Source organism: Rhineura floridana, chromosome 17, assembly GCF_030035675.1.
Source record: "Rhineura floridana isolate rRhiFlo1 chromosome 17, rRhiFlo1.hap2, whole genome shotgun sequence".
Classification (NCBI taxonomy): Eukaryota; Metazoa; Chordata; class Lepidosauria; order Squamata; family Rhineuridae; genus Rhineura; species Rhineura floridana.
Window position 1 is genome coordinate 23,642,940 of NC_084496.1, and position 20,300 is coordinate 23,663,239.

General features: G+C 44.7%; 2 protein-coding genes across 4 annotated transcripts in view; one reads left to right on the forward strand and one right to left on the reverse strand.

The window, feature by feature from the left end:
- The window catches only part of LOC133372037 (phospholipase A2-like), a 23,101-nt gene extending 17,769 nt beyond the window's left edge, over positions 1-5,332 (forward strand). The window contains exon 5 of the mRNA XM_061600251.1: positions 4,922-5,332. Within this exon, the coding sequence (XP_061456235.1) occupies positions 4,922-4,985 (64 nt within the window). The 3' untranslated portion in view covers positions 4,986-5,332. The remainder of the gene's footprint in view (positions 1-4,921) is intronic.
- Positions 126-18,770, reverse strand: BFAR (bifunctional apoptosis regulator). 3 transcript variants are annotated; one of them, XM_061600243.1, is made up of 9 exons: positions 18,433-18,770; positions 11,158-11,192; positions 10,319-10,647; positions 9,076-9,277; positions 7,846-8,015; positions 7,320-7,464; positions 4,969-5,139; positions 2,131-2,333; positions 126-1,118 (listed from the first exon to the last, which is right to left on the reverse strand). In XM_061600243.1, exons 3-9 carry the CDS (start codon positions 10,576-10,578, stop codon positions 926-928), a joined length of 1,344 nt encoding a protein of 447 aa, XP_061456227.1. In that variant the 5' UTR covers positions 10,579-10,647; positions 11,158-11,192; positions 18,433-18,770; the 3' UTR covers positions 126-925. The 3 variants fall into 3 exon arrangements, with proteins under 3 accessions (XP_061456227.1, XP_061456226.1, XP_061456228.1); XM_061600242.1 differs by lacking the exon at positions 18,433-18,770 and adding an exon at positions 15,843-15,984; XM_061600244.1 differs by lacking the exon at positions 18,433-18,770 and adding an exon at positions 15,734-15,825.
- Positions 18,771-20,300: the final 1,530 nt, after the last annotated feature.

The window sequence follows — 20,300 nt, forward strand, 5'->3', positions numbered from 1 at the left end:
ACTTGGGTGCAAAAACACTTGCTCGGCCACGAAGCCTCAGCCTAGTCTATCTCACAAGACTGTTGCGAGGGTAAGAAGGGGGTTGGGAGAGAGAACAGTGTATGATAAAAATGTAATGCTAATAATAAATATTAGAAAAATCTTTTGTTTTAATTCTTAAAAATGTTCATATGCAAATCTGAAGATCATCTTAATACAAATGCAGAGTCAAGTTTAATTTACAGGGACACAGCATTTAAAATAAAGCTAATCTTTGTTTTGGCATACATTTAACATATGGCAACACAGGTGGTATTTCGTGTACATACCAAAAAGAAGACACCATTTCACAATCAATTGGTATTTACATGCAGGACGTCATTTTTTCCTGTCTAAAAAAGTTGCAGTTGGCAAGTGAGACTTAGAAAATTAATACAGCAACAGAAATTACTTCAAATTCACAAAAATGGCCAGAGGTATGTATGGACGTGGAAAATAGAGGGCTGAGTCAGGCTCAAAGCCATTTTAAAAAGGGACAAGTATGTCTTTTGGAGTACAACTACTTAAGGTGTTAAATGCAGGACTCCTTTCACAAGACAGACCTGAAGAAAAGAGCCCAAGGGCTTGGATTTCTTGTCAGGCTTCCCATATTACGCCTCTCAAAATGGCACACAAAGGCTGGTGCTTCAATGAATCCAAAAACAAATGTTCCGATTATAACGAAATTAGTTTCTTCTTCTCCCTGGGAACAGTACCTCCCTCCCTTTAAAGCTGTTGCTGCTTAAAAGAGAAGACTTTCTGCAAAAGCAGGTATGCTGTTAAAAAAAAAAATCACCAAGTTTTGTCACCATGGGGGGAAAAAAAAAAGCAACGTTGCCTTTTGTCAGCTCCCTGCCATCAGATGGTTCAGGACGTCACAGCCTAAAGCTGATCGCAGACCACGCCATCAAAGCACTTGCGTTTCCAAGCGACGGACTTCTTTCACCACTAGGTCAATGTTTATAATCGGGTTAAAGTACAAAGCCCAATAGAACAGGCAGTTGCAGACAAACTGAGGAATAATGGGCCAGAAAATGGCCATGAGGAGTCCCTGGGTCGACACTTTCCAGAAATGGGTCCACATCCGGTGAGGGATTGTCCTAGAAGAAAAAAAGAACAGATCAGAACCCTTTCTTAGCCTTCACGGCCTCTGGGTTTTATTTTGGGAGAACCTTTCGATCTCTTGGAGATACCGGCCAAAAACCATCCTCGCAACGTGCAATTCAAGGAAAGCAAGTGTGTTGTTCACCCACAGCAAAACCTCCTGGATTAACCGTTTTAAGGAGAGCTTTAAGCAAGCTCAAAAAGGAAACTAAGAAAAAAGGAGGGGGTACAACAAGGGAGGCTCCATTGTACACTGGAAATGTGCAGCTCATTAGGCCCAATGCTTTCCACACAAAGGCTGTCTACGGCACTGGGTATCACATACTTTTTGTGCGAAAGTGATTTGCACAGGGCCTTGTAAACAAGACGTTTCCAGTTAATGCTTGGGGACTTCTTGTTTTCAAGAACAAAAGCTCTCTAGCACAGTTGTGTGATAAGCCTTTGCTTCCCTGAGCAGGAAGAAGTTGCAAGGGTCACATGCGGGAAAGGTAAGCAGAAACTGCTACATTCATTTGTGGGTTCTTTCTTTGATTTTAGCAAAAAAAAAACATTAAGAAAAAACGAGTTTTTTAAAAAATTGGGCAGTATCCAACTCATGTGTTCTGTCAGCACAAGGATTTCCACTTGTGCAGTGTAACCCCTCCCCCCCAAGATCTGCACAGGAGGATTGGGGGAACGGCTAGAACACATTTAGGGGCCCCTGGGGGAGGCAGGGCTTGCACTGATGGAACGTGTTTGTTCAGACGGGGGAAACCCTTTGGCCCTCCAGATGCTGCTGCACTACAACACCTGTCGTCCCAGGCCACTAGCCGTGCTTGCTGGGGCTGATGGGAGTTGTAGTTCAGCAGCATATGGAGGACCAAAAGCTCCCCATGCCTGCATCAGCTGGACGCTGCCCACTGACTAGAAGGAAACTCTAGCCCTTAAAAGAGTTTAACAAAAAAAAACACAGACTTGTCTGAAAGAGGAGTGAACGCTGAAAGGTAGGACAGTCCAAGTGGAACTTACTTCAACTCCCTTCTTGACCACAGTCTCCAAAAGGAGAACAGCTCCAACACGGAAAGCAACATGGCATTGACAATGATGAAACGCGACGTCCAGTAATGGACCTCCAACCAGTCCCATGCAAACTCAGCAATTAGCTGATAGGGCAGGAAAGAATATTTCACAATGAATTCTCGCCACTGCTTCCACGCAGGCTCCTTCAGGTCCTGAAGAGATAGCACTTGTTAAGAAAAATGGCCTGGCACCAAACAAAAACATTTCTGGTTCAAATGTTGCCATCAGAACTTCCTTCTCGCTACTGACATGCAGGGGTGTAGTCGTCGGGGGCTTGGAGGGGTGTCTCAGACCCTTTACCTTTTTAGGAGTAGCGTCCCAGCAGGGTCCCTATATCTCCAGCATGCTACGAGCCAATCAGCATGAAAGGGAAGTGTGTTAGCCACTGAGAAGAGTCTTCCTCCCCCCTCCCCGCTGACTGAAGTCAATCAGAGTAAAAGGGGATGAGTCAGCCACTGAGAAGACTTCTCAGTAACCAACACTCTCCTCTTTCCTGCTTATTGGCTCCTAGGAGCGTCTGTTGTTGTGGGAAAGGGCATTCACAAGGATCTCATTCTCAGCTCAAAAAAAGGGAGTAGGGGCATGGCTGTGGCTAACATGAAGGGACCTTGTACTTCTGAATTTGCCACTATGCTGCTGCTGACATGCATGAAACGTATTAACCACTATTTCTTGAGAACAAAAATGTAACCATCCAAAGCCAGTCGTGTATATATATTTAAGCACAACTTAAGACAAAAGCAAAGCCATTTCAGACAGACAGTAGGCTGGAAAAACACAAACACACCCACATTGAGGCACCAAGACAAAAAGGCTCTCAAACAGGTTGATGCCGGCATCTCGGCAATAAGCATTTCCTCAGATCAGGATTTCATGCTAAAATGACTCTTAAGAATCCAAGAAGCATTTCTGGCAAAAGAATCCTTGGAACCAAACTCTTTCTTCCATATCTGTTAACTGCCATCTTTGGAAAACAATTTTTGCTTAGGACAAGCAAGGGTCTCTAAGAACAGACAAGGGCGACGCGAAAGGAAATGCACTGTGTGTCACTGTAAAGCTCTTTCAGCAAGTGCAATTATTTTTATTTATTTATTTATTTATTACATTCCTACCCCGCCTTCTTTTCACAATTGAAACCCAAGGTGGCTGACATATGGTTCCCAGGCGGTCTCCCATCCAGGCACTGACCAGACCTGACCCTGCTTAGCTTCAGCAGGGGGCTGGTCTCATGTGCCTTCAGACCATAGCCTGGGACAGTGCATTTGGCTTCTACCAATCCTGCAGAGGATGCTGCTTTACACTGTGTCAGATCTAAGGGCCATCGATAGCTCAGGACTGTTGACTGGCAGCAGCCCCTCAGAGTTTCAGACCAGGTCCCGCCCTACATGGAGATGCTGGGGATTGAACCTGGAACTTTTGCAGCCAATATTTATCCTCATTCCACAAAGCCTACATATCCATCCATCCAGATATAGAGAGATATAGATATATAGAGAGATATACACACACATAGGCTTAGAATAGATGCAGCTCCTTTCCCAGCAAGCAGCCTTTGCTGTTCAGAGTATTACTGGGGCTAACAACCTGGTTAAATGCAGATTTGCTCCTAGCCCACCTAAGAGGTACTATGGTGACATTAACTCTGCATTAAAACATCAAGTAGCAAAAGGAACAAAGATTGCTTGAGACGGGCTTTCCCTGTATCCTGAAAAGGTTCAAGCCATCCTGAACTATTTAGAAAAGGAACGAGGGACCTGCGGTCCACCAGATGTTCTTGGACCACCCCTACCATCACCCCAGACCTCTTTTCCATGCTGGTTGGGGCTGATGGGAGTTTGAGTCCAGCAAAGGTCCTCCCATCCCCGATTTAGAGGGTGGCAGCACCACTCAGCAGATTCCAGGCCCGCTTCTCTGCAAACAGGAGCTGATGGGGATAAGCCTGTTCTTCAGCTGTACTGCTCGAAGCTGCAGGTTTAATGCTAGTCTGTTTAAAAAACTCCCTGCAGAGAGGAAAACAGATGTTGGGAAGGAGAGCTCTCCTAGGCTCCCTGATGTGTTAGTTTGCTGGAATTTGGAGGGGGGAGAATGTGGAGGAGCATTCAACTACATCAGCCCCTTCCTTCAGCTTATGAAGATGCAGTCAGTCCAGAAACAGCCTCTGTACGTCTGTCTCTCTGTGGATATGCATATGCCCTACTTTTTCCATCAGTGATAATCAAACTGTCTTGATTAACACGACAAAGATAGTACAAAACAGGCTTTGCCAACCTGGTGCCTCCCGATGTTTTGGACTACAACTCCCATCAGCCCCAGCCATCACGGGCTAGAGCAAGGTGCACTCCCACCCGCCATGCTCAAGAAGGGGAAAGCGGGCGGCTGTTTGAAAGCCCTTTGCAAAAGCAGCTCTGCAATCCAACCAAGTTGCTCGCAAAGAGTTTCCATACAGCTCCGCACTGCACTTTGAAGTCCCGACAACCAGGCTTCAAAACGGAGCATCACCTGACGTCACTATGATGTCAGGTGATTGACAGGCGGGTGACCCCGTCCACCTATCAAATTTAGCCTGCCAGGGGTTGGGGAGATAATGATCTGGTCCGCTGGCCTTGATCGATTTGACATTCACCTCTCTCCTTTTCTGTGTGCTTTTGGGACCATTTCTCAACCTTTCAGTGAGGGACGCTACGATCTGCAGCCTCAAAGCATTGCGTGCTGCACTGCAGAAGCTGCTTGTGTTTTGCAGGCACATCCCAAAAACGGACAGCTCCTGCTCTGGGTCTGGACACTTACTAGCAGTTTGGCAATAATGTCCTCCAGCTCCTCCTCCTGACTGGGGCAGATGGTGTGGATGAAGGGGAGGAAGACGTCCGTGTAGTCAAAGAGGTACAGATACAGCATGGTGAGCCGAGGGGAGCTCTTCAAGGCGTACAGCAGGAACAGCGACTTCCCAGGATGCACGGCCTGAAACGTGCAAGGGGGGAAAGCTGGCCATTTGCCGGAAGATTTGGATGTATGCACAACAGCAAGCAAAAGCAAGGCACAGTGCAAGACGGCGTCTGTTAAATAAAGCTGCGTTTCATTCCCCTCTGCATCCATTGATGCAGCTCTCTAGGCATATATCATAAGATCTAAGTCATATTAAACACGAGTCATATGAACCCTGCCTGACTGGGAGAGAGAGCGGTTTTGTCTTCCTCCTGTTGTGGTGTTTCAGACCAGAGGGGTCATTATGGGTAGCAGAATGAGAGAGAGATCACTCTGCAACCTCAGATAATCCGTGCAAAGCCCACTTAAAAGTAATATGCAACTTTCATTCATTTCCATTTGCAGAGGCCATCATGGCTAATAGTCGCCAAGAGCCTTATCCTCCATGAATGCATCAAAACTCCCTTTAAAGATGTCCAAGTTGGTGGCCATCGCTACATCTTGTGAGAACAAGTTCCATAGTTTAACCATGTAACTATCTAAATAAGTTGTTTCTTTTGACTGTTCTAACTCTTCCAACATTCAGCTTCATAGGATGTCCACAAATTCTAGTGTTATGCGAGAGGGAGAAAACGTTTCTCTGATCCACTTTCTTCACACCATGCATAATCTTATCCACCTCTGTTACTGCACACATCACCCCTTACACAGCCCCAAATGTTTCAACCATTCCTCATAAGGAAGTTGTGCCATCCCCTTGATAACTTGAGTTATCCTTTTCTGAATGTTTTCCAGCTCTTTTTGAGGAAAGGTGACCTATATTTATTTATTTATTATTTGATTTAGATCCTGCCCTTCCTCCAGCAGAAGCCCAGGGCAGCAAACAAAAGCACTAAATGTTTTACCCGTGCCCAATTAGCCTTATATAGAGTATTCCAAATGTAGTTGCATCACAGATTTGCATAATGTCATTAGGTTATTGGCAGTTTTATTTTCAATCCCTTTCCTGATGATCCCTAGGATGGCATTCAACTTTTCCACAGCTGCTGTACACTGGATCACTATCTTCTTCAAGCTGTCCACTATGACCCCAAGGTCTCATTCCTGGTCAGTCACCACTAGTTCAGACCCAACTTAGTGTATATGTACAATTTGGATTTTTTTGGTTCAATGCGCATCTCTTTACACTTGCTTAGACTGAAATGCATTTGCCATTTTATTGCCCATTCACCCAGTTTGGAGAGATCCTTTTGGAGCTGCTCGTAATCCCTTTTTGTTTTATTTATTTATTAATTTAATTAATTTATATCCTGCCCTTCCTCCCAGAAGGAGGCCAACCTTGAACAATTTATCATCAGCATACTTGGCTACCTCACTGCTTGCCCCTAACTATATCATTCATGAACAAGTTAAAACATCCCAATCTCAATTCCTAAGGGACTCCACTGTCCACATCCCTTGATAGGGAGCTGTCCACTTATTCCAAATCTCTGCTTCATTTTTCCTTAACCAGTTGCTGATCCATAACAGAACCTCTCCTCTTATTCCACGACTTATTCTGGAGTCTCTGATGAGTTACTTTATCAAAAGCTTTTTGAAAGTCTAAGCACACATTGCCGACTGGATCGCTTCCACCTGTAAGCTTGCTGGTACTCTCAAAGAACTCCAATGGTTAATGAGATAGAAGTTACTCTTTCAGAAGCCATGCTGGTTCTGCTTCAGCAAACTTGTCCTTCTTATTGCTTGGTAATTTTATCTTTTTCGTGCTTTCCCCTAGTTTTCCCAGAAAAGACATTAAGCTAAATAGCCTATAATTTCCTGGATCCGTTATACATTAGTTTCCCACTATTAGGTAGCAGAAGGGGATTCGCCCTGTGGATTTCCACCCTGAACCCAGCCCAGGTATACCTGTAAGACATCTTTAGGGAAAGGGAAGGAACTTGCCAGTATTAAATGGCACAGTGGGCTACACACAGTTGTACTTGCTCTCACTCAGATGGAGGAAGCTCCATGGAAATTGGAGGACACTCCTGGCTCTCCTGTGAAATGGCTTCAAGCCAGGCTAACACACTTGGCTGACACAGTTTGAAGAGATACAACTGGGTCACAGTGGAGGCTCCAAGGATCGAAGCACCATGGGAACAACAGAATGATTTGGCCCAGGGGCTGGAGGTCTATGGCCACTGAGAGCAGGACTTCTTGTGTCATTCACTCACCTTGTATTCCCAAAGGTTCTGTGGGGGTTTGACCCCTAGCATTTTCACACGTTCCAGTTCCATCATAATGGCTTTCCTGTGGCTGCTGTTCTCCACATTGTAAGGAGCCTTTAAAAAGTCTTCATCGGTGAGCGTCAGGAGCAGCCTGCAAGACCAGGAGTTCCTGTTACAGAAGAAATGCTCTCTGCCTCGCTCCAAACAGCACTGAACGACCGAGCTTCAGTATTACCATCAAGACAAGACTGGCAAAACTATGCTTAAGGACCACATATGTTTGCATCAAAAGCAAAGCGTAACTGCCTATTCTAGAATTTAGACATGTTCTTAGCAAGACGGCTAACAGGGATCTATTACTAACAGCCACGCTATTAATTAAAAACTTACTTTGAACACAAAGACTTTTTGCCCCAGTGTTCACATCACCTGAGGGACACAAAATCTTTGATAAGCAGGATACTGAGTACAAGGAAGTCTTTCTTTCTCTCTCTCAACAGTCTTATAGCACCATCAAATGGATCTTCCTCACCTCCCATTAACTTTCTCATTTAAAAACCGCTCCTTGTACAGGAAAGTCCAAGGTCCCAGTTGTCCCAGCCAGTGTATCACCTCCCCAGCAGTCCATTTGGCAACAGGCTTGTGAACAAGGAGATCATCTTCCGACTCTCGGCTGCTCCAATGATAGCCAAGTAAAACCACCTGGAAAACAGGAGAGTCAAAGAAGAGCTGTGTGTGTATGGGGGTGTTCAGATGTTTAATACAAGAGCAAAGAAGTCAGAATGTGCAGGAGGATCGCTCTGGACTTGTACTTGGGAAGCCTCATAGCCAAGGACTCATGGAGTGTCCTCAGGCAAGTTACACCCTCATATAATGCCATACATCACACTGTTGCTCAGATGATGGAAAAACTGCACAGTGGAAGTATATACACACACACACACTCCAAATTACAAGCACCTTGGAGCTGAAGCGAGCAATACACATTCATCCACACTGTCAGATGTTCCGCCAACACCGTTCTTCTCTTCTGGTGTCCATCCACTTTCTGGCCTCATGCACAGGAAGCTGTGTCATACTGAGTCAGAACATTGATCCGTCTAGCTCAGTATTGTCTACACTGACTGGCAGCAGCTCTCCTGGCAGGAGCTTCTCCCAGCCCTACCTGGGGACTGAACCTGGGGCTTTCTGCCAGAAAGGCAGATGCTCTGCCACTGAGCCACGGACCTTCCCCGAGCCTGTAGACAAGGGCCGATGAGACAGAAAGGAAGGCAGAGAGCCAAATGCCAGGCAGAGAAGGAAAAGCCACAGCAGAACAGTTGAGAGCATCTGTTTTGTATGCAGAAGGTCTCCGGGCCAATCCCCAGTTTCTCCAGGCAGGGCTGGGAAAGTTCCCTCTCTGAAACTCTGGAGAAGCCACAGCTAACCAGTGGAGACGAGACTGAGTTAGTTGGACCAATGGTCTGACTCAGTATAAAGGCAGCTTCATATGTTCCCAAGCCAGACAAAAATCAAACCTAGCAACTGGTCAACTCTACAGGCTTCCCTTCACCTTTCCTGCTTGGGGGAACTAAGAGGGCAAGACCTGTCCTTTGAAGGTCTAACATTTCTCTCAAGGGGCCCATTAAGTCAAGAGACTTGTTAAATGGTTACATTTGCTGCAACTGTACAACCAGCTCTTCAGCACCCCATCCTTGGAAAAGCCCTTCCTGCAACACCAGCACAGTGCTTTCCAAAGGGGAACTCACAGGGGAACACTTACTGCCACACAAGTTAAAGCTGTCAGCACGCCAGAGAAAAATCCCCCTCCTCGGGGATTAATTCTCCCTACGCTTGGAGCTGCAGGCGTCTGATCGCTCCCGTATTTCTGGAAGGCGGCAAGGCTGTGGGACGCGTCACTGTTTTGCTGGATGTCGTCCTTCCGCTGCTCGATGGCATCCGGAAACAGTTTTTCGATGGCATCCCTAGAAAAGGGAGAACTGCTTTACAAGTCTTTCTTCACGTGGATTACGACGTTCAAGGACAACGACCAGCCCATACCTGCAGGAGTCTTTTCTCCTTGGCAATGAGAGAACCAAGTGTTGGACTGAGGAGACCTGGCTTCAGATCATCAGTCATGAAGCTCACTAGCTGTCCACAACCATACACTCTCTCTCTCTCAGCTTAGCCTACATTACAGGGTTGATAAATCTACCATGAGCTCCATGGAGGAAAAGCTGGACACTAATTAAATAATTAAATTTATATCCCACCATCCTCCCAGAAGGAGCCCAGGGCAGCAAACAAAAACACTCAAAAACAGACTTTAAAATATATTAAAACAAAACATCTTTAAAAACATTTTTTTTAACAAAAAGCTTTAAAACCATCTTAAAAAGCACAACACAATACAATAAGCTTCTCTGCTGTTTTTTCTACCCAGCACAAACCTTTCAACCAGGGGTGGGGAAACCTTTATAGCCTGATGGCCAGAGTCTCTCATGGGCAGCCTTCCAAGGGCTGTGTGCCAGTGGTGGGCGGGGCCAGCCGCAAAAGTGGGAGGAACAACCAACATGATCCTGACCTTTGGTCAGTAGCCTGCATTCCAGTTATGCAGAAGCCACAGATTCACACACACACACTAACCTCCATTCAGAGAAGCACAAGGTACTATCACTGTTCAAGGACACATCCTAGGCAGGCAAAAGCCCTCAAGGGTACAGGGCATGAAGAGGAGCTGGAGAGGCTGAAGGGGCACATTCGGCCTGTGGGCTGGAGATTCCCCACCCCGCTTTAAACTATAGAGCCAGTGGAGGCAACCAGGCTAGCTCTACAGTGATCTTTCAACTCCAAGGAAGACTAACACAGTACTGAAATGTCAAGCCAGAGTGAAGAGCATTTAAAAGATCTAAGCAGCGAGGAATGAAAATTTCTAGGACCAACAGTTCTTATTAAGCAAGGGGAGGCGGAGCAATATGTCTCACACATCGTACGAAGATCACATTCCTAGACTGCAGCAGAATCACCTGAGGAGAATGTTGACTTTGGGGAACCCTTCCCATTTTTCTCTGCATTCTGGACACTCATTCTTCTTGGAAGACGTCCACCATAAGGCTAGGCAATGCCTACAGAAGCTATGCCCACAGTTCAAGGTGGTGGGATTGACAAGAATATCGTAACAGCAATGGCAAGAGAACTCGCTGACTGATATCTGCCGGCTGATCCCAGGAGAAGCGGCTGCCTGCACTTCCAGCCTCTCCGTTGGCAATTCTACGCCCTCCTCCATATTCTCTTTGTACTCAAAGGCACCAGCAACAAAGCGTGCACGTTCTTAAACCCTGCAGCACATCACCAGCTATGGAAGACAGCGAGACAATTTAGTTTGACCTTGAAAACAATCCAACATGGAAAGAAACATTGTTAATGAAATGGGAGAGGTGATGTCTTCGGTGCAAGGGAACTCTTGATGTTGTTGTCACAACAATAATGGAATTGTCTAATGCAACAAGTTAATAAGGACTAGATCCTTTACTGATTTATAGCCTTACAGAAAAAAAAATGGGGCAAGAAAGAAAGATCTAGTGACTCAAGGGCTTTAGAGGAACAAAGGTTAGGAGGAACACCTACCAACTGCCAGTGATCAAGCAGTTTCTGGCTATTTAATAGTATGTATTTTAAAAATGTCTACCAAAAATGTCAACAGATTAACCAACACAAACTTTAAGATATCTTAAGAACACCGCTTAGCATGATTTTTGCTTGTTTAAATGTGCCAATTTACATTCTCATCTGTGGCATCAATCCCTGCCAACGTTAAGGAGTCTACATGCTTTTATTCTACTGAAATCAAGAATCCCTTACATACCTGCAGTTAAGTCCACATCTCACACATCTCTGGTCCTGCAAAGGAAAAATTCGTTAGTTCTAAACAAAGAAATAAAGCCAGTCATTCACTACTACAAAGCAGAAAAACTCTTCAGTTGCTGCAAATATTTGTCCAGGTCCACAAACTGACAAAGGGCATCTCACGTGCGTTGGAGCACGCAATTGCTTATTATGAGAAGTTAATATAACAGTATTTTAAAAAGCCCCAGAATGTTTATCATGTTTACTAGAAATCTGGTTTCTTCCTCCCATGGGTTTTATGTAAGATTGGGAAAGGATATTTTAATGCCAAGTTTGTAATATATGGGGGTGGGGTGGCGTGAAGAGAGAAGATGCTGTTTACATACAGAAGGGATACATAATCCACATGCAGCCTTTCCCATTAGCAACACCAACTGATTTCAGTGACTGTGCCCTGCATCGCAGCTAATGCTACTGCAACACAAAGGCAGTCTGCATCTGGATGTTAGTTGCTGGTGGCCACAGTGGAAGAGGCCTGTTCTCTTCAGGCTGTGGGTTTTCTGTTGAGGTTCCTGACTAGCCAACCTTGGAAAAACAATGTAGGACTACACAGACCTATCCAAGTATGAGCCAGCAGGGAAGTGGCTGCTGGGTTTTTGCTCTTATAGAACATTACACCAGGGCTGGGGATCCTGCGGCCTTTCAGCTGTTGTTGGACTACAACTCCCGTCATCCTTGACCATTGGCCGCACTGGGCGGGGCTGATAGGAGTCACAGTCCATCAACATCTGTAAGGCCACAGTGTCGCCTCCCCCAAATTAGATAGTTCAATTCTGCATTCATCTATCAACAGCTAAATGAAGCCTCCATGCACAAGGGCAGTCTACCTTTGCATGCCAAATGCTGGGAACAAACAACAGTGGAGGGCTGTTGCCTTCAAGGCCTCCTCCTGACCTTCCCCGAAGCAACTGCCTGGCTCTTTTTGGAGGTAGGATACTGGGTTAGATAAGCACACCTTGGGCTGGCCCAGCAGATTTTGCAGCAACAGAGAGGCAGTGTGTGTGTGTGTCTTTGATTATAGCTACAGATAGAGAGAGCACCATGGTAGCATCCCATTTATCACATGCCCTCCCCTTAAACTTGTCAGCCACCAACACCGCTATTATTCTGGTGCAATTCAAATCTATTTACTTGCTCAAACATTGTAAGTGCTTTTTATCATTTTACCCTGCCTTACTGTTTTTTTAACTGCCTCATTTCATTCTTTTTGCTTTTATTTGGTAAACAGGTTTATTGTCTTTTCTCATGCTAACTTATCCTGCACATAGATATTCAAGAAATATAGACACTACAACAATGACAAATGAACGACTTCCGGGAAGGGTGACTTAGCCTGTGCCTGCTTTTGAGACGGGCTCCTGCCTCAAAAGAAGCTTATTCAGATATATCAGTCAGTTTTTTCTTTTTTTTTTTGACTGATTAAACTTCTCCCGGGTAGGGAGAAACGAAGAGATTAACCTCAAAGCCTATTTTTGTTGGGACGACCAGATCTCATTAATTTATGGGACGAGGTCCAGCCGACGAAGGTGGGACGGATTTTCAACAGCAAGCTCTATCTGTTAAAGCGAACGTTCATCTTATCTTCTAAGAGAGAACGCACTAACAGGCAAGCACCCTTCTTTCTATATTTTTCTTTTACTTGACTTAAATTGTTGCTGTTTAAAAGAGATTTGCCAGATTGATCAGTTTTTGACATCTCACTGGGGAGCCATAACTTCTCTCTGCTACGCACTAATTAATAGCTTATCTCTGTTTTTGTTGCAAAAAGCTGTCCTGGATTTGCATTCTAAAGATATACACAGAAGAGGGATTTCTATTCCAGATTTTTATTTTGAAAAATATTATACTGTTTTGAGACTACTCTCTTTTTGGTCTATTTTATTTTGACGAATCTGTTTCTTGACGATTGCCATTAATTGTTTCGATCCTGGGAACTGCATTTTGTTTACTTAACTATTGGAGAGATAAGGCTGTCTGCACTGTTTATACTGTGATGTCACCAAGTTTGGAGTATTAACCCAATTGTTGCTGAAATAAGAAGTGGTTTTCCTATATTTTTCCTTTAAAATGGCAATTAAGAAAGTGGCTGAAAATCTGGAAATAACTATGTTTCAGAAAATAATGGATGAGATTGAGATAACGAAAATTGAATTGAGTAAAATGAAGCAGGAGATTAAAGATATAAGGGTCCCTGTGAGAGAGGTGACCCTGGAAGGGGTCCCTGTGAGAGAGGAGACCCCGGAGATTGGAACAGGGGTTCCTGTGAGAGAGGAGACCCTGGAGACTGGAATAGGGGTCCCTGTGAGAGAGGAGATCCCGGAGATTGGAACCAACGTGGAACAGGAACAAGATTTGGAGTCTATGGACTTTAGAAATAAAATCTATTGTTTGGAACTCAATGTTATCTCTGAAGAAATGAATGAAGATTCTAGAGATAAAGTTATCAATGGCATGGATAATCTTCTGGACTGGAATGATGTGATGGAGCCCAATATAGAGAAAATCTATGGAATTAACTGCAGCCATGTGACAATGGAAAAACTTTTAAGAGATGACCCAGTGCATTTTGAAAAAAAGAACAGAGATATGATTTTACAGCAGTATTTCAGCAACCTATTCAGAATGGATGGCAAGAAAATATTTGGGATAGAGGTAATTCCCATCAGACTCTTACTATATGACTATGGCTTTGACAGCAAGATTATTATGGAATACTGATAATGGAAGATTGGATATTGAAATTACTGGACTTAACAAGACTACTGAAGATGGAAGATGGAAAATGGAACTAATAGAGATAATAGAACAATGGCTACTGAAATTATTGAACCTAACAGATTCTGATGTGATGGATTAATTGAAATGTTTATTTTGACTATGGTTATGACAATAAGATTATCATAATTAGTAATGAGATGGATTAATCGATATGCTTATCTGGAAAAAAAAATTGATAGATATATTTCTTAAAGAATTGAAACCTCTCTTTGACTTTTTGTGGAAAGAATAAAGTAATGTTTATGAGATTTGATGATTAAGTAAGATAACTACTGGAGGAAAGTGATTTTATAATATGACTTAAGAGACAGGATTGTTATATATTATAGACTTATAACTGATTTGATCTTTGACAAATGGGAAGTCAATATTTTACTCTTTATTTTTTATTTTTTTTTTTTTATTTTTTTTTTTTTTTGTTTAACTATTTTTGATTTTGTTTTTTGTCTTTGAATGTTTTATGATTTTGTCTTGTATGTTTTATGAAAATCTGAATAAAAATTATTGAAAAAAAAAAAAAAAACAATGACAAATGAACAAGACAAACAAAACAACATCTCATGCATGCGCTGGTTTCCAGGAAAGCAGCCACATCTTTCAAAATCTCGTAATAGCTCAGATCGCACAAAGGAAAGAATGGGCAATAAAAATCTGTCAGAAGCAGGTGATTACAGTAACACCTGTTGACAGAAATGCTAAGCTTGAATTGCAGGCCATTTTGAAAAAGTTTCAAACTGAATTCAATATATTATTTTTTTACATTGTTCTACTGTTTGTTTTACTTCACTGTGGAATGTATTTTATGCTGCGCCCTGCCCTAATATCACTGCTGATGAAAGGTGAGCTTGAAATCTTTTAATAAACAACACATCCCTCAAATAAACCCAAGGAAAATAAAAAGTCTCTCTCTCTCTCATACACACACCTCCATTTACCCATCATCCTTGCAAATTCCCACAGCCTGGGAGGGAGCTTGCCTGCCCCCCCCTCCAGAAAGAAGATTTAGATCCCTCCTGTGTTGTTGTCACCACCTCCCCCCCCCAATGCTCAGCCTGCCTGAAGGGTCACCCAATAAGGGTCGGGGGGGGGGGAAGAGTATGAGGGATGCCATTCATCTTCTCTGCCTGAGTCACTTGGGGGGAGGGGCTTGTAGACAAAGCTGCCCAGTCATCTCCTACACACCTTTACCACTATTATTACTGGGTTGCAGCCACCCAAATTCTACTCAAGAGTAGACTTCTTGGCATTAATGAACCTATGGTTCAACTCGGATTCCTGCATCAAGCAGGGAGGTTGGACTCGATGCCCTTCCAAATCTACTATCCTAGGAATCACGTTCATTACGTTCAGCGGGTCTACTCCGAGCAGGCCGATCACTGGCTATAATACTGCTGTTTTTAGGCCTATTTTTTTTTTATTATCGACTCTCACGAGAACACGAAACGTAAGCAGTGCCGCATCTAGGTAACCCCTACGGGGGGGGGGGATGAAAAGAACCAATGAGCGACGCGTTCACTGAAAATCCCTCGTCATGGCGATGGCCAGCTCTGGATGCGAGACGTTTTTATTAATGTTACTGTTCCTATCCAACCTCAGCCCTGCTCAGATTTAATGAGGAGGGCCAAAGTTGACTCCGCTCGCGTCAGTGAGTCTACTCTGAGGAGAAATCAGGCGGATACAACCCAGAAACAATAACGCTGTAGAGAAATAACAATGCTAGAAATAATAGTAAACAACAGCAACGACATCCCACTGACCGGCCTCCCCCCTATCTCTTTTCGTGCGACTCCCCCCGCCCCGGACACTGATCCTCGGGAGGCCTGGGGCTCGGGAGATCCGGGCCCACTGGGCCAGCTCCTTCCTCACCCGCCTTGACAGCGGCGGCATCTCCGTCTCCTCAGCTGAGCCCCGCCGGAACCGACTGCTAGCCGCGCATGCGTGCTGACCGTCACTCTCTTTCCTCCTCCTTTGGACTTGCGTGCGCGCGCCTCTTGGCGGTCGAGAGAAAGAATACACAACCCGAAGGGGGTGGTTAAAGTCCTTGGAACCAACGAGCGGCACTTCCGGTCCCCGCAGCAGCCATCTTGACAGGCCCGGCGGCAAAAGGGTCCCCTCGTGACCACAGATATGCGGACGTTTTAGAGGGAGCACACGCCTTTAGCCAGGAGGCCAGCTTTCCGGTTTCCTTTTCATGGCATGTTTGAAGCGGGCACTTACTTCGAAAATGAGAATGCCTTGACTTTCGCGGAGTTAAGTGATTGGCCGTTAGTCTCTTCCACCCCGCACCTCCCCCAAGGCAGCATCTCCTACTCCTACTCTCATAGCGGGAAGAGGAACAGTGGCTTACGACAACCCTGCAGTGTAGTCCACTATTATTTCTTTATCGTATTTTTAACAATGTTTAACCTCGGTGGGTTAGGCTGGAAGATAAAAACTGTCCCAAGGAATTCCAGAGAACATTGTGGCTGAGTGGAGATTTGAACCCTGGCTTCCAGGCTCCTCGTTCGATGCTGTAACCACTGCACTAGGGGTTTACAAACTGTGGTCCCTGAACTTCATTCAAGCGGTCTGTCTGCATTAAATAGGCATAGTGATTTTTATATTTTACTCTTATTTGAATTTTGTCGAATCATTAAGTAGTCCACCAAGAACCTCAGCAATTTTCAAGTGGTCTGAGGGGGAGAGAAATGTTTGGGAACCACTGCAATACACTGTACGGGCAAGTCCTAATACCCCTATATGGGGGGGGCATGCCTGGGTCTCAGAAGGGATGAAGCCAAGAGACTGCAGACTACAGCAACCCTGCAGTGCAATCCAGTATTGTTACCCCTCCCCAATATTAAGGGTGAGCTTGAGAGTAAGAGACTGTGGTTTACAACAGCCCTGCAGTGTAGTCCAGTGTTATTCATCTCCAAGTTGCCAATTGGGGTAGAGTTTACAATGACCCCACTGATCTCTAGATGTCAGATGCCAGCTGAGGTGAAAAAACAAGTGATCTGTCTCTAGGTCTGCTCTCTCTTATGCAGACACATTGTGCTTTTACCTCTCATAACAGTGTGAAATGGAGAATTCAAATTAAAAACAGGAAACCAAGAGACTTTGTGTTACTCCAGGGGTCCCTGACTTTTTTAGATCTGGGGACACATTTGGAAATCTACAATGGCTGGCACAAAATACTCATATCACAGAAGAAAAACTGGTGATATTCAGAACTCCCTCCACTCAAATAACTGGAAAAACACCCCAAAACATAAAACAAAAAAGCAGGCCAGTCACCCCACAAAAACCCCCAAACCCCTCAATTTACTTTTTTAAAATTTTAAATGAAAAATGACTCTTGGCAGGCAGCAATGGACATGTCTGAGGGTGCTGTGGAGACCACAGGAACCATATTTGGGAGTCCAGTGATAATCAGATAGTTCTACTTCTATGTGTAAGGCATAGCTTCAATTTACTACCAGGCAAAGTCATTTTGGTTTAATTACATTCCTTCTCCCCTGGGAAAATAAAGAAAAAGGGGGGAAAAGAGACAGAAAGCAGGAGCCCAGGAAGATCTGAAAAGTAGCCATTTCAAGCTGGCATATTGTCCGAAACACTAGTCCTCTTGAGTTCACTACCCTTGGCCAGAGAAGCACTGAGTGGCCCTGGTGGAAGACACTGACATATAGCTATTCATGAAGAACCACATTTCTGGTTGAAACATGCGGTTGATGGTGCCTCAGGTAGCAGATCCTGATAAGCAGCAATTTCAATCCATTTCCCAAAAACTACCTGCCTAATTTTGCTACTCTTGAGCTAGGCAAGAAAAAGACGGTGCAGGTAAAACATTTAGATCCATAGCATACATTTGAAGCACGTCCAACACACATTTAAACATGTGACTTCCCCCCAAGAATCATGGGAAGTGTAGTTAAGGGTCCTGGAAATTTGTAGCTCTGTGAGGGGAAAACTACAGTTCCCAGGGTTCTTTGGGGGAGGTCATGTGCATTAAATGTGCTTTCAAAGTACGGTGTTTGACCAACAGAAAATATTATTTTTATTTTTTAGATTTATTAGTCACTTGATACCCGCAGGTCCCCAAGTGACTTACACAATGTTAAAATAAAACACATTTATTTATTTGTTTATTTATTATTTAATTTGTATCCCGTCCTTCCTCCCAGCAGGAGCCCAGGTTGGCAAACAAAGCACTACAAACACTAAAACATCATAAAGACAGATCTTAAAATACATTAAAAGAAAACAGCATTAAAAACATTTTTTAAAAAAAACTTTAAAAAATGATTAAAAACATTATTAAAAAACATATTAGAACACACTATAAAACATAGCAATAAACAATAACAAAACAATAGCAGTACTACCCCCACACAGCCACAGGAAGGTTTGGCAGCATATTAAAAACAAAACATCATCTCAATCTATCAAATGCATGGGAGAAAAGGTACATCTTTACCTGGTCCCAAAAAGATGTCAATGAAGGCGCCAGGCAGACCTCACTGGGGAGCATATTCCAAAGGAGGGAAACCACAACTGAAAAGGCCCTCTCCCTTTTCACCACCCTCTTTGCCCATCCTATTTGTTACCCAATAAACAAGGTTTCAGCTTCAGATGGTGCTACTACATGTAGCAATTTGTAACAAGTAGTTTGTCATGGCTCCGTCAGAGGACTCATGAGACGAGGATGACTCGGGAGTAACAGCAGCAGACCCAGAAGGAGAAACGGAGGAAACTCCTAAGAACCCAGCTCCTTCTCCCCCTCAGCTGCAGAGCACCCCAGACACAGCTGAAGCCCTTCAGCCAGACGCAGGCAGTGAACAGGAGACTCCCCCCTCACCTGCAGAACGTAGACAGCAGAAGGTCAGGCAGAAGAGGGGCAGGCCTGTCCACTTACGGCCAAAACGCTGAGGGCTCACACCTGCTGACAAACCTGCTCCTTAAAAGACAAACCTTGGCTTCAGCTTGTTGCTGAGTACAACGTCAGGCGTGGCTTTGTGTGTTTCTAGTTTCCCTGAATCTTATCTAGGACTGACCCCTTGGCAATTGAACCTGGACCTCTACTGACCTCGCTTCTGGATTTCTGGCTTGGCATATAAGCTTAGGAAGGGCCTTGCCCTTATCATGCTTCATCCTCGTTAGTCTGGCAGATTTACGACCAGACTGCCAGCTAAGGACTTTCCCGCCCTGATAACTACCCAGGAATTTCCAGCCCCCACCGGCACTGCTGTCTCAGTGCAGAGCTGACATAGTTTGGGTAAGCAGACATTTCTGTGGCCTAAACACAGCTTTTCTTCTTGGAGAAGGACCATCCCTCAGTAGTAGAGCATCTGCTTTGCATGCAGAAGGTCCCAGGTTCGATCCCCACCATCTCCAGGTAGGCCTGGGAAAGATGCCCTGGAGAGCTGCTGCCAGTCAGTGTAGACAACACTGAGCTACATGGAACAATGGTCTGATTCAGTAGAAGGCAGCTCCCTATGTTCCTTCTTTTAATGCTTCTAGATAAGCATAAGGCATTGAGTGAAGTCTCATATAGCAACAGGTTGCAATTTTCTTTTTGCACTCTGCAAAAATGCAATCTGTCCAGTTTTGCTTCCTGTAGACCAAAGAGGCAAGGAGTGCTTCTGAATCTAGTCGGTGACCAGGTAGCTGAGAGGTGGCCATCGTTCTGCTTCTTCGTTCCCATTTTCCACCCTGGTGCAGCAGAATCCCCTGAATATTTTATGGAAGAAGAGGCATCCCAGCTTCCCATTTCTGTCTGTGAGTGGGGTGTTTAGGCCCTCTTCCAGTGGACCTTGGTTAGCTGGGGAAGCATTTACAGCCCCCAGGCCTCTCCATATGGCCCATAGGTCTCTCCAAGGCCACACACACCCTCCACAGGCCACATCCCTCACTGGTCCCACTCCACACCACATCCCCCTCCAGTTTTGTTCCTTTTGCTTGCCCGGATAGAGAGATGTACATGTAGAAATCTCTGGCTTTTTTGTGGCAGGACTGTTGCCTACTGTACATGTGATAAGAGTCACATCTATTGTCCCACTCATCCCTGGCATGTGGTTTTTGGAATGGTGCCTGCTAGGAGATGCAACTCGAGCTGAAAAAGTTCCCCTGTTCTTGGCCTAGTGCGTGGAGTGTCACATTAGGACCAGGATAAAAGACTCGGGCTACGTGCACTGGATGCTAGTTCCTTAAAAAGCAGCGAGACCGTTTTGTCTGGTTGTGGCTTGAAACAAATCTGCACCTGGCTTCACACATCTTTGCTGTTTGATTGGAATACACCCAGCCCCACTGCTGATGATGCCAGACCTTTTGGACAGCCCACATTGG